The 12,498-nt window shown below is 42.3% G+C and overlaps 1 protein-coding gene across 2 annotated transcripts in view; it reads left to right on the forward strand.

The window, feature by feature from the left end:
* Nucleotides 1-9,572: 9,572 nt before the first annotated feature.
* Nucleotides 9,573-12,498, forward strand: part of vps8 (VPS8 subunit of CORVET complex) — an 82,996-nt gene continuing 80,070 nt past the window's right edge. Inside the window, exon 1 of one of the 2 annotated variants that reach the window (XM_078273866.1) lies at nt 9,573-9,773. In XM_078273866.1, the coding sequence (XP_078129992.1) occupies nt 9,581-9,773 (193 nt within the window). In that variant the 5' untranslated portion in view covers nt 9,573-9,580. The remainder of the gene's footprint in view (nt 9,774-12,498) is intronic. The other variant, XM_078273867.1, reaches the window with a different exon arrangement.

Below are 12,498 nucleotides of genomic sequence, written 5' to 3' on the forward strand. Positions count from 1 at the left end.
CAGTATTAAACATTAAGCGATAGGAGTTAGGGTTTTTGAGCTAGAAGCAGGACTATCAAAGGTGTGCCAGAGCCTCGTCCTGGTGTTGAGGCCTGAGGTCAGTTATCAGAGTCAGTTTGTCAGTTAGTCCATCATGACATCATGTTAGCTGACAAATAACACCTCCTTTCTTCCTCTCCTCTTCCTCTCTTCTTTCTCTACTCCTCACCTCATTTCTTCCTCGCCTCCTTTCCTCTTCACCTCCTCTCCTTTTCTTCTCCTCTACCCATCTTACCCTCCTCCTGTGTGTTTGTGTGTGTGTGTGTGTGTGTGTGTGTCCTGCAGCATTCCTCGTGTTCAGACTGCTGGCATCTCCTGACGTTAGAGCTGAACAATAGAACGTTACTATCTTTTTGTATCAGCTCATATTTTCATTCCAATGATTCCTCCGTCAAGTAGCTTCACTGGAAGATAAAAATATCTGTCCTGTGTAACGTGTGTGTGTTCAAGTTAAGCTGTTTTTTAAAAAAAAATACAATCTTCTTCCTTAAACTCCCACCAAGAACACTTGGTCTTTTGCAGGTGTTGTTTCTACAGAAGTGAACACACTCTTTCCCACGGTTGTTAAAACTTGCACAAGAACTGATTTTTATCAAATAAGTATCCCAGGCTTTACTTGTTGTATTTCTTGTGGTTAAAATATTAAACACTGCATTACAACACAGTTGTTATGTTTCAGGTCTCTATAAGTAAAGTTAAAGTTAGTTTAGTCTTTTTCAACTTGGACCCTATGACTGATGGGAACAATCTTTGAAATTGCTCCATTATTCAATTCTGTCACGCTTCACTAGGACAGGAACCCAAAAGCAGACAAGGACAAGGTAAGTTGAGTGGAAAACAAATAAGTATTTATTTATTTGGTCTTGGTACGTGGAAGCAGGGGAATCCAGCTGGTGAGGCAGTGGGTGGAATTGAGTCGGCTGACGGATTAGTGCAGACTCAGTAATAAAGGTGATGCAGACGACCAGACGGTGATGGAGAGAATTTCCAGGTTCCAAAACTGAAGACAGAGGAACAGGCAGATTAGCAACGGTAAAACGTCACAAAAGAGCAGAACAAACTTCTCAAACGTACCAACTGGCACTAGCAAACATACTGGTGAGGATAACGATCCGGCAGGGAATGGATGTCAGTTCACAGCTTAAATGGTGGAGAGGTGATGATCAGGACCAGGTGTGCAGATTGCAGATGAGATACAGGTGAGTGTGATTGCAGATTCGCCAGGCAACTAGACAGGATGCGTTCAGGAACTCAGAAAAACACAGACTCACAGGTGAAAACAGAAACTGAGGCGGAAAGTGAACCTAGGAAGCAGGATTCCTGACAAATTCAATTTTATTTATAGTGTCAAATCACAACAGGAGTTATTTTGGGACACTTTACAGATTTAGACTTAACAGAGTAGGTCTAGACCACACAATTCAATGCACCCAGCAAATTAAGAACCAAAACATTAAAGCTGATGCTTTGACTCTGCTGTACAAACTAAAGGTTTATCTTATGTATCATCAGGTTTGATACCAGTAAAGTCACATGAAGAAAGTTCATGCAGTCATTATGAAATTCTTCATTGAAATTCTGTGATAAACGATGCTAGTGTAACCAATGTCATCTCTGGGTTGTGTATTAATTGAAGACTTCACACTTGCTTCTCAATCTGGTCTGATTTATTCTGGTGAACAAATAATTATATCCTGGTCAGCCACGTAGGACACAGCGTACACACCCTCATTCACGGGCACGCTCCTTGTGCACTGGCCCGCTAAGTCACGTACAATGGCATATATAATATCACAACACGACGTTAAGTTAAACAAATGTGTAAACAAAATTACATCAGCAGAAACGGTGCATAACCTGTGGTCTGGTGGATGGATTATATGCAAAAGTAAGGGACTTAAGCGCCTGTGGCCATCTGTGTTTGGCTTTCAGGGGTAGAGCCCGAATCATGTTGCCCAAGGTTCTGTTCATTCTCTCACAGCATCCATTGCCCATAGGATGGTAGGGTGTAGTATGGGACTTATCGACACCAGCAAGACTCAAGAGTTCAGCTATCAGAGTACTCTCAAAATTTGCCCCCCTATCTGAGTGAATGCGTCTTGGAAAGCCATGAACACAGAAATAGTTATTCCACAACTGATGAGCCACAGACTTGGCAGACTGGTTTGGACACAAAAAGGCATGTGCCATCTTGGTGAAGTGATCGGTGAAGACGAGCACATCCAATGACTCGTTTGCAGAATCTTCAGCAGACCAGAAGTCTATACTAACAAGCTCAAGTGGCTCAGTCGTGATGATGTTCTCTAACGGTGCTCTGGCCGCCGGCTCAGGAGTCTTGCTCAGCACACATCGCCTGCAACATTTCACATACTCCTTAACATCTTTTTCCAGGCCATGCCAGAAAAACCGTTGCCTGGTCAGGTACAAATTTCGCTGTTGGCCCTGATGACCTGCCCCATCATGGACTGCCTCCATCCAAGACCTTTGCTTGCAGCAAAGCAGGAACCACAGACAGGTAAGTCTTCCTCTTAGTAATGGCGTTCTTTGATATGCGATACAGCACACCTCTCTTCACCACCAGCTTCTCCCAACTTCTCAGCGACTGGAGGATTTCAACCGACTCCTTAGCACGCTCCCTCCTTGAAGGTCTTCGTCCCCTCTCCACATAGAAGATCACCCTGCTCAAGACATTGTCATTCCTCTGCTTATCCATCAGCTGATCATGAGACAGGACTTCCCCGCCAATTGGTTCTGATGGCATCACCTCCTGCGGGAGTTGTGGCAGCAACAGCGCATGGGAACCCACATCAGTGTCAAGCAGTTTGTGTGACTGAAGAACAGCGGCCACTTCCTGTTCAGACAAAGCACCAGATTGGGAATCATCTCAGACTGTGTCAAATGGATGATTAGACCAGTGGAACACATCTTGCACCTTGTCCGTGCGCACAGCATTAGCTTCACCCAGCAGTTCTTTGTATGCAACCCTCGTCAGACGATGGAGTGCACTTGGTCGGACAAAGGGCTCTCGGCTCAGAGCATCTGCAACAATGTTCTTGGTACCCGGAATATAGTTAATATCAAACTGAAACGGTGCAAGTTTGGTGACCCATCTTTGTTCGCACGCATCTAGTTTTGCTTTGGACAGAATGTAAGTCAGCGAGGTGTCACTCACATCAAAGCAGTCAAAGTCCTCCAATGCCATGCAGGGATATACGTCTGCTATCTTGGCATTACGTTTTAGTATCACCTGCTTCTCTATGGGGTTTATCACCTTCAGGGGAAGCCATCCATCACTGTGCAGCAGGGCCACTGTCTTTCCAACCACAACTGAACTGTGTCTTGACCTTGCGGTGGTGGGCTCTACAATGACAGCACTGCCAACTGAGAGACTTCCCACACTCTGCAGCCTGCCCCAGACCAAGTGCTCACTTTGAGGCTCCAGCTTTACAGCTCTTTTTAATCTCACAGTCCCAACTTCGTCAGGGACATCACTGCCTGACCACGTCTCCACGTTAGCGATCAGACTCAACAGCTGGTGCTTCTCAGCTTCACTGTGTTCAGAGGTGGACATGTCATTGCACAAGTTATTGGACATCTTCAACTGGCGAATCAAATATCTCCAGAGGTTACTGCCAGCAATGAGGTCATCCCCCTGGTTTTCAACGACAAGTGTGGGGATGGCCACACGACAGCCGTACACCTCCATCTCCGGCTCACACACTCCTAGAGGCTTTGTCCTTGACCCACCGCACCCAATCAAAACTACATCTGAAGGTGTCGATGACGGGCTTTTTTACACTCTCTCCTCCAACAGCCTGGTCAACATCTTGGAGCTTAAAGAACAAGCCATTGAACCGCTGTCCAGCATAGCCCTCCAAATGCTGGCCTTCTAGTTTTCCTGACGCGGGGTGGCTGGTCCTGTGGGCTGTATTTGAATGAGGTGAGTAGCTCTGATCCCTCTTATGTTAAACCAGCTTTTCATGAACATCAGCTGCTGTCCAAAGCTGTGAAGCTTTACACTTGAATATGAGAGACAGTTTGGGGTCAGGACAATGTCTAATGAACATGGCAGTGAGCTCACAGAATGGATTATCTTGTTTTGTCTCTTTAAACAGTCTTCTGCCATCTGCATTGCCCTGTTCAGTCTTAACCAATACTCAAAAGGGCATTCGCTAGGGACTGGTAAATAGCATAAACAGGGCTCTCAAGTTTTGGAGACAGGCAAGAGTGACATTCTACTCTTTTCTACATTCGACCCCCCCCCCCATTAGGGGGTCAAAGGGGGATGGATGGTGGGAATGGGGGTGTTTGTTATTATTAGTGTTTTTGTTGTTGTTATTAATAATTGCTCAGACTTGCAGAAGAAAAGATTTGACACATGGCAGTGACAATTCAACCAAATACAAAGTATTTATTCTATTTTCACATGGTGAGTAATGATGCGGGGGGTCTGGGGGTCCTCCCCCATAAATTTTTTAGCATTAAACACTCAATTTATGCTGGAAATATCTTTATGTAAAGGGAAACATAGATTATAATCCAAATATAAAAACATAATGGAATATATTGCAATAAGGCTCTCAGGCATTCTGTATTGCTTTCATCTATTTATTCTCCTGTAGATCGACTTTTCTAATTATATCTGAGTCACCACACACGTCGCCTAGGCATCATTTACTCTTCCCTTCTCTTTTGCATCTTTTGTTGAGGAAGTAACCTCCTTAAATGTGCATATGACAATTATTCACCTCAATGATACATTAATTCATTTTAATTTATTAATAAACCCCTAGACTGTAATATTGTTAAGTTTGAGCAAGATTTCTGCTCATGTTCAAAACTTTGTGCACATTCAAAATATATGTGTTCTCTAAGATGTGGAGGAGTCGTGATATTTTGAGAAAAATAAAGTTATAATATTCACTTTATTTCAGAAAATAATCTACCTGCACCATAGTCTGCTGTGCGTTACGTGATTACTCTGCTGATACGGTAGATCTCAGACCATCTGACAGACACAGAACCCCGTTTAAAACTCTGATCTCTGAATGAGCGAACGTTTAGGGAAGTGTCCGTATGCTGCTCTATGCTTTGTTTTTCATTGGTTGTTGTGTTAAATCTTACCCAGATACAATAGTGTTATTTTCTGATTGGCTATTGTGTAGCCCCTTTCTTTTTTTGATTGGCTGATAAGTGGCAGGCTCAACTAAGAACTCCAGGGAGATGCGCTTGATTCGTAGTGAGAGCGGCGCGCCAGAGAAATTTTGGGCACTGTGGCATATTAAATATATTATAAATAGTTTTTCCGTGTGAGAAATACAATGTGTGGCGGGAGTGCGTGACAAAAGACCGAAATGAGTGACTGTCACGCTCAATGCGTGACACTTGAGAGCCATCTGCTAATGGCATGGTGGAGAAAACTGTGTCACTGAAATGCTACTTTAGTGTATCAAAGACAGGGGCTGGAGCATTAGAAAGATCGAGTGAAGGGTTACTACGCATCACTACCCTCACTACTTCCTGTGCCCTCCCCCTGAGCCTGCTCATCACTTCCTCAGCTTGCTCAGTAACTGGAGTCCCCGTTTTCTGGAAGTATGTTGTGAGAAATGTCTCCCATTCGTGAACTGTGCACATATCTGAATCATCACCCTTAAAGCACAGTGGCTCTTTAATGTCAGATTTCACCACTAAGTTCACCAGAGAAGGGCCTGCCCCTCCTGAGCTCCGCAACATTGGGCCCCACTCCGCTGTGCAACTTGAACTCTATATGAGAGGTAATGCTCTCACCAATGGCGATCCCAATCTGCTGTGCTATGCCCGCTATCAGATTCACAGAAGCCCCCTCATTCGCAGCGCTGGGCGCTCCTACTCCCACTGAACGTGGAGGGACATAGTAAGTCTCTTTGCCAACTGACATATTCTCAAGATCAGGCATGGGTGTAGATGTGATAGGATCAGACAGAAATCTGGCTGTACCCTTAACAGTGGACGGTATTGGAGTGCACAAAAATGTCCCTGTTCCCCTTCCAAAACCATTTAAACCAGCCATAATATGGCAAAAAGAATGTGTATGTTATACGGGGAGCAAGTCAAAAACAAAATAAAACAAAACACCCTCTCAGTAACTTCCTTTTGTATAAAAACACTATACTCTTCCAATAGCAAACATGACTTTTTGCAAAAGAAATATGTATATGATCACATCATACTTTTGATTCCAAAATCACATTAAATGTAAAAGAAAATGGTAATTTCTCTTCTCATTAGTCCTTTATTTTATTTATTTGTTATTATTATTATTATTATTATTATTATTAGAAACCTCAAAATTCTCCAAGAAAGGCAAGAGATTACCAAAAGAGCTCTAGCACAGCTCTATTTAAACCAGCAGTAAATAAAACAATATTCCCCCCATGTGGCAAAAAGTGGTACTGCGCTACAGGCAGATAAATGCGCTCGGGTGAGCCGACTCACTCACTCCCTACTACGCAACACCAGCTGACTTCTGGAACAGGCGAATCATTCCACGATGCGATGATTCCAGAAGTACGGTCACGGCACCATTGTAACCATGGTAATCTCTGCGTTGTGTATTAATTGAAGACTTCACACTTACTTCTCAATCTGGTCTGATTTATTCTGGTGAACAATGAATTATATCCCGGTCAGCCACGTAAAACACAGCGTACACACCCAGTCATTCACGGGCACGCTCCTCGTGCACTGGCCCGCTACGTCACGTACAATTGCATATATAATACTACAACATGACATTCAATTAAACAAATGTGTAAACAAAAATACAATATGTACCTGGTGAACAAAGAATTATATCCTGGTCAGCCACGTAGGACACAGCATACACACCCAGTCATTCTAATTACAGATGGACAAAAGCAAATTAGTAACCTAGCATGCTAACCTAACTAGCCTGACCTAAGCACCTTCTGTACATTGCACGAGATAAGCATTTCAAACAGTATATATAGCCGTCACTACATTCTACGGAAATATTTAGGCTAAACATCATCATATCAACATGGCATGTAAATGAAATATTATTAAAAGAAACAATCAAAATGTGCTTATGACTGGGTGCGATCCAACCTACTACGGGCACGCTCCTCGTGCACTGGCACCGCTAAATCACATACAAGGACATATATCTACAGAGGAGACGCCCACTGACCAATCACAATACAGAATGTCAATAAAACCTCTTGGTATTGGATGATTAAACCCTGGCAAGTGGAATCAGTAAATAACTCTGTTACACTAGGATTAGACTGAATGTACTGAAAGTGTGTGTGTGTGTGTGTGTGTGTGTGTGTGTGTGTGCATTTGTACGTGTGTCTGTGTCAGTTGATTGAGATTCCCTAATATAATAATTATTAATAATATAGTAATTATATAGTAATAGTAATAGTAATTAAACAGAAAATGGTGTGTGTGTGTGTGTGTGTGTGTGTGTGTGTGTGTGTGTGTGTGTTCAGCTTTTTTTCTGGATCTAAACTTCTTCCTTAAACTCCTGCCAGCAACACTGTCATTCTTTTGCAGGTGTGGTTTCCATAGAACTGAAACACTTCACTGTGTGTGTGTGTGTGTGTGTGTGTGTGTGTGCATTTGTACGTGTGTCTGTGTCAGTTGATTGAGATTCCCTAATATAACACATTTCCCACTTTTCAGACTCATTCATTCTCCTTTCGCTGCTTCTTCATCCAAATTGAAGCAAGTAATCCCATTAAAATTAACTACAAATATTAAATCATTATTCCACATCTTTCAAACAATCTGAGTATTATTAAAATTTTCAAAGACATTCATACTAATTAAACCCATTCCCACTTTTTCACTACTTTACCTTCTTCTAACACAATTTTTGGCACAGGCGAACCGGGCAGCCGCCCGGGGCGGCATTTTTCATGACACATGGGGGGCGGCACGAGCACTAAACAAAAAAAATCCTCTAAGCAGTTTTCTACTGTATTATCTATCATTTCACCGTGTGGGGAATTGGCCAATTGGCGCCCCTGCTTGCTGAGAAGGTACCGGGCACACTGCACAGAGAAGCTGTGTGAGAAGGGGAAAGGGGAGGGGGGAGCAGGGGACAGTTCACCTCTGGGTCAAACGGGTTGCTGGTCATAGGCGCCAATACCGTTGGTGCTCCGCTAATACTGAGCACCCACAAAGCTTTTCATCTCCAATCCTATCCCGAGTTGAAAGATAGCCTACTTTACGGCTTTATTATCGAGGTGATAGGCGTGTGTGTTCGTGTCGGCCGTCTGAAATGCAAACATTTTTTGACTACTTTTTTTTTTAAAGGGCGTGCGCCCGTAAGCACCCACGGAAGAAAACAAATTAGCGCCTATATTGCTTGGTCTCCCAAATGGAACGGTCTGGACAAGGGGGGGAACGGGGGATGATAAGGATCTATCGGAGATCTACCCCAACTTTTGGACTGCTCTCAGGATTGCACTTACTCTGCCAGTCACTGTGGCTCTAGCAGAGAGGAGCTTTTCAAAGCAAAAGTTGATCAAGTCATACCTGAGGTCAACCATGTCCCATGAATGGCTCACTGGCCTTTCTGTCAGTATCAATCATTCAATAGGGGAGCAGATTTCATACGATAACATCATTGCTGATTTTACATCAAAGAAGGCCAGAAAGGTCAGGTTTTAGTTTTAGTTTGTGTTTTCTGTTCTTAGTGCTATAGTGTAACAATTAGATTCTCTCTCAGATTTAGTGCGTTTTCACATTTGTGTGATGAAGGATTTGTGCTATTTAGAATATTTATTCTATATTTTATTTACATATTATTCTTAATATTTTATATTATTGTTTCTCTCTGCTCTTGTTACATTTTTATATAACTGATTGTATATAGTGTTGGCACATTTATATATATATTATAACAACATAAGTGAAAGATAAAATTATATTTCTCAATTGCACAAATCTTTCATTAGAACATTTGAAAAACACACTGAAGAGAATCCAGTTATTTAACTATTGCAATTACAACAGGGAACACACATTTTAAGTTGCACAGTCTCCATCTCCAACATTTTCAAAAGACAATGAACACAATTCTGCACAAAATATGGCAGTATAAGTAATCAGAACTTAAAATAAATTATAATAAAAAAAAATGTTTGGGGGGGGGGGGGCACAAATAATTATAGGGAAAGTACCAGGTGGGAGGAAATTAGAATGACAAGACTCAGAGTGAATCACACAGGACTGAATGGCACCTTGTTTTAAATGGGGAAAAGGAATAGTGAAAACTGTGGGGTTAAAGTGAAGGCTGAACATGACATATTGTACTGCACATTTAATGAGGCGAAAAGACAGGTGTTTAAAGATAGGGTTTAGGAGGCAGGGCGGGAGTGGAATTATGATGGGGATATTGGGATCAGAAGGAGAGGGAAAGGGGATAAGAATCACCAGGAAGGCACCAATTAAAACTTTGAAAAGACACAGGGTTGATGAGATAATTGTAAAATGATATGATGTGACACACTCCTGTACACTAGGTGGCGGTATGCATCTAAAAGTTGTTTGCAATCCGGCACTAAACAAGAGAAGAAGAAGTAATCGTAATAGTTCCTGCCAGAGGAACAGCAGAGGGACACAGCGAGCCTGTGCATGTAAATACCACAGCGATGTCGGACTCTCCGGACGCCCGCAGCCTACTCTCTGCTTCCTCACAGCTCAACCTGATGGAGATGGACACGGTGAGAGAGACTCCATATTTATTCTAATGTCATGGCGATGGAAGGCTTGAGTGATAAATAACTCTGCCGCAGCAATCGCTTGTTTTCCCGTCGATAGACCACAATTATTTCCTCTCTGTCCAGAGGAAAAACAATGACTATGATGATATATTTTTTTTACAGTCTATGGGGGAAACACGTTTTTGTTATAAACGAACCCAACACTAGCTAGCTCATGACAGGTCCAAATGAGGTCCAGCTACGCATGCTGGATTATCCCATAGATGGCCATTGTAAACAAGGCTGCTTGGATTTTTACAATGTAATGTCTGTGCTGTCACATTATTTAATGATAGTAACGTTAACTGTTAAGCGAAACGCCTTATAGACACCGCCGGCTTTAGTTGAAACTACAAATCTTGCTTTTTTAATGTTGAGCTTTGTGACTGTATCAAAACATTTATGAACAGACTAACGCGTGAACATTATCACGTGATCAAGTAACGTTATTGTTTACAATGCAGCTTATGCCAAAACGTAGCCAAACAGGAAATGTTGGCACTAGCTGTGCGTCAGACAGTGAATTAATAATGTGTTCCCTTTCAGTAATGTTCAGTGTTTTTAAAGTAAAGGTAGGCTTAATCAGAGAGCATCTTTGGTTGTGAAACTCGCCGTCCGTGGTGCATTCAAGCGACGTCACTTCCGTCGTGTTTTACCTACACGCCCAAACGGGAGTAAACTGATTCAAGTGGTTGTGGTTTGCAAGACATGTTGATGATATTGTACGTTATACATGGGACATGATTCATTATGATAATTGCAGGTGATTCTGTCTAATTACCAATGAGACTTTCACAGTGTGAGTTAACCTAAAAGGTGCTAACTGACTAAACCTGTTTGAGTCGTGACTCACTCGGATCTTTCACCTGTGTCTTTGAATTAACTCATGAGTCACTAGTATCATTAACTCAGAATGTTGAGTCCTACTACAATTCAATCTAAAATGATAACAGCGCCACACACAAAACTCTTGAAACATTAGCTACTAATAGTCCTAGCCATCTCGTAGGCAACCACAACTCCACAAGTCAACTCAAGCGACTGAGTGAGCAGAGACAGTCGCAGGTTATAGAAACTTCCCGAACTTACCGACCCGCTGACTCAGAGCCGGAAACATTGCAAGCTCGCAGACCATGGGACTCACTCATGAGTCCTTGAGTGAGTCAGTCAGTTGCGCGAATCAACCTGCCTACATTGTCATGAGTGGATCTGTAGAGCGAGTGAGGTCTCTCCTCGAGTCAGGGTGACAAGCAAATCCACAACAAAAGCCATTTTTTTCACTTCTGAAAAAACATACAATGTTCTGCATGTAGCCTAGGCATCTGTAGGTTTGGTGTATAAATGTAGTATATTAAAATGCAATTAGGTCGAGCAGACAATCTGAAACATTGCAAGCTCGCAAACCATGGGACTCACGAGTCATCATGACTCATGAGTGAGTGAGTGAGTCAGTCAGTCGCACGAATCAGCCGGCTATGTTGTCATGAGTGGATCTATAGCAGACAAGCGAGTGAAGTCTCTCTTCGAGTCAGGGTGAAAAGCAAATCCACAACAAAAGCCATTCTTTCACTTCTGAAATAACATGCTTATAGGTTTGGTGTATAGATGTAGCATATCAAAATTAGGTCGATCGATTTCCGTTCCTGTTTCTATGTCTACATTGAAAGCCTATATATCAGATCTGAAATAGTGAGTCTGCACTGAGTGAATCCACAGAACTTCCTACTACGTTAGTGGTTAGTGGACAGTGGGCTAGGACTGAGTTTCCTTGGCGATTTAGCAATACTGACTCAAGTGACTCGCACAACCCGGATCAGTTTAGTGAGTGACTCAGAATAACCCAAATCCTTAAAAGGAATCAAGTTTGCCAGGCCTATAACTGACCAGGGCAGCATTTCCTAAAAGCCTCTGCGCTCCATGGTCCACTACCACAGGTGTTACCAAATCTGGGCCAGTATTCCCAAATGATGTATTCCACCGCTAGGATTTCTCCTGTATAGCACTAAAAGTTTTATCTTAAAGGGGTGATAGAATGATTGTATAGGGTATTTCACACTGTTCCTTAAGGTCTCCTAATAGGGTATGTAACATTGGTTGAGCTGAAAATTGCCCAAATGCTATTTTATTAGGCCCTTAACTACCCTGTGAATATGGCTCTATTTGGAACAAGAGCTTTTCTTCCAAATATGGTATTCTCATGAATATTTAGATGAGCTGCGCACTAATTGGTTTGAGCGAACCACATAGAAACACATTGGAGACGAGACAGCAGGTCTCATATTTCAGACACTGCAAAGTTATACATTGTTTGTCGTGCTATTTCGTTATTAAATTCTCTTTTGAGACTTTTTGTATGCAAGAAATCAACTATATAAAGCTCAAATATGGGCTGTTTTACGAAAATTGATGGCTAATTGCAATTCGCAAATTCTGCGGAGCTCCGCGGAGCTGGCTGGCTGCCAGCTGCCGGCATAACTAGAGTATATTTACAGTTTGAATTTCGTCATGCCACTTATATAACATCTACCCTAAGGTCTTATAAAGCTAACAATGGTGTCCGATTTCAATTTAATGCATTTTTGTGAACATTAGGGATTTCGTTAGCTGCTACTGTCCCTTCAATCCTATGGGTAAAGATCGCGGCTAGTTAGCCTCACTTTCGGCATAATTAAAGTATATTTACAGT

Source organism: Sander vitreus, chromosome 17, assembly GCF_031162955.1.
Source record: "Sander vitreus isolate 19-12246 chromosome 17, sanVit1, whole genome shotgun sequence".
Taxonomy (NCBI): Eukaryota; Metazoa; Chordata; class Actinopteri; order Perciformes; family Percidae; genus Sander; species Sander vitreus.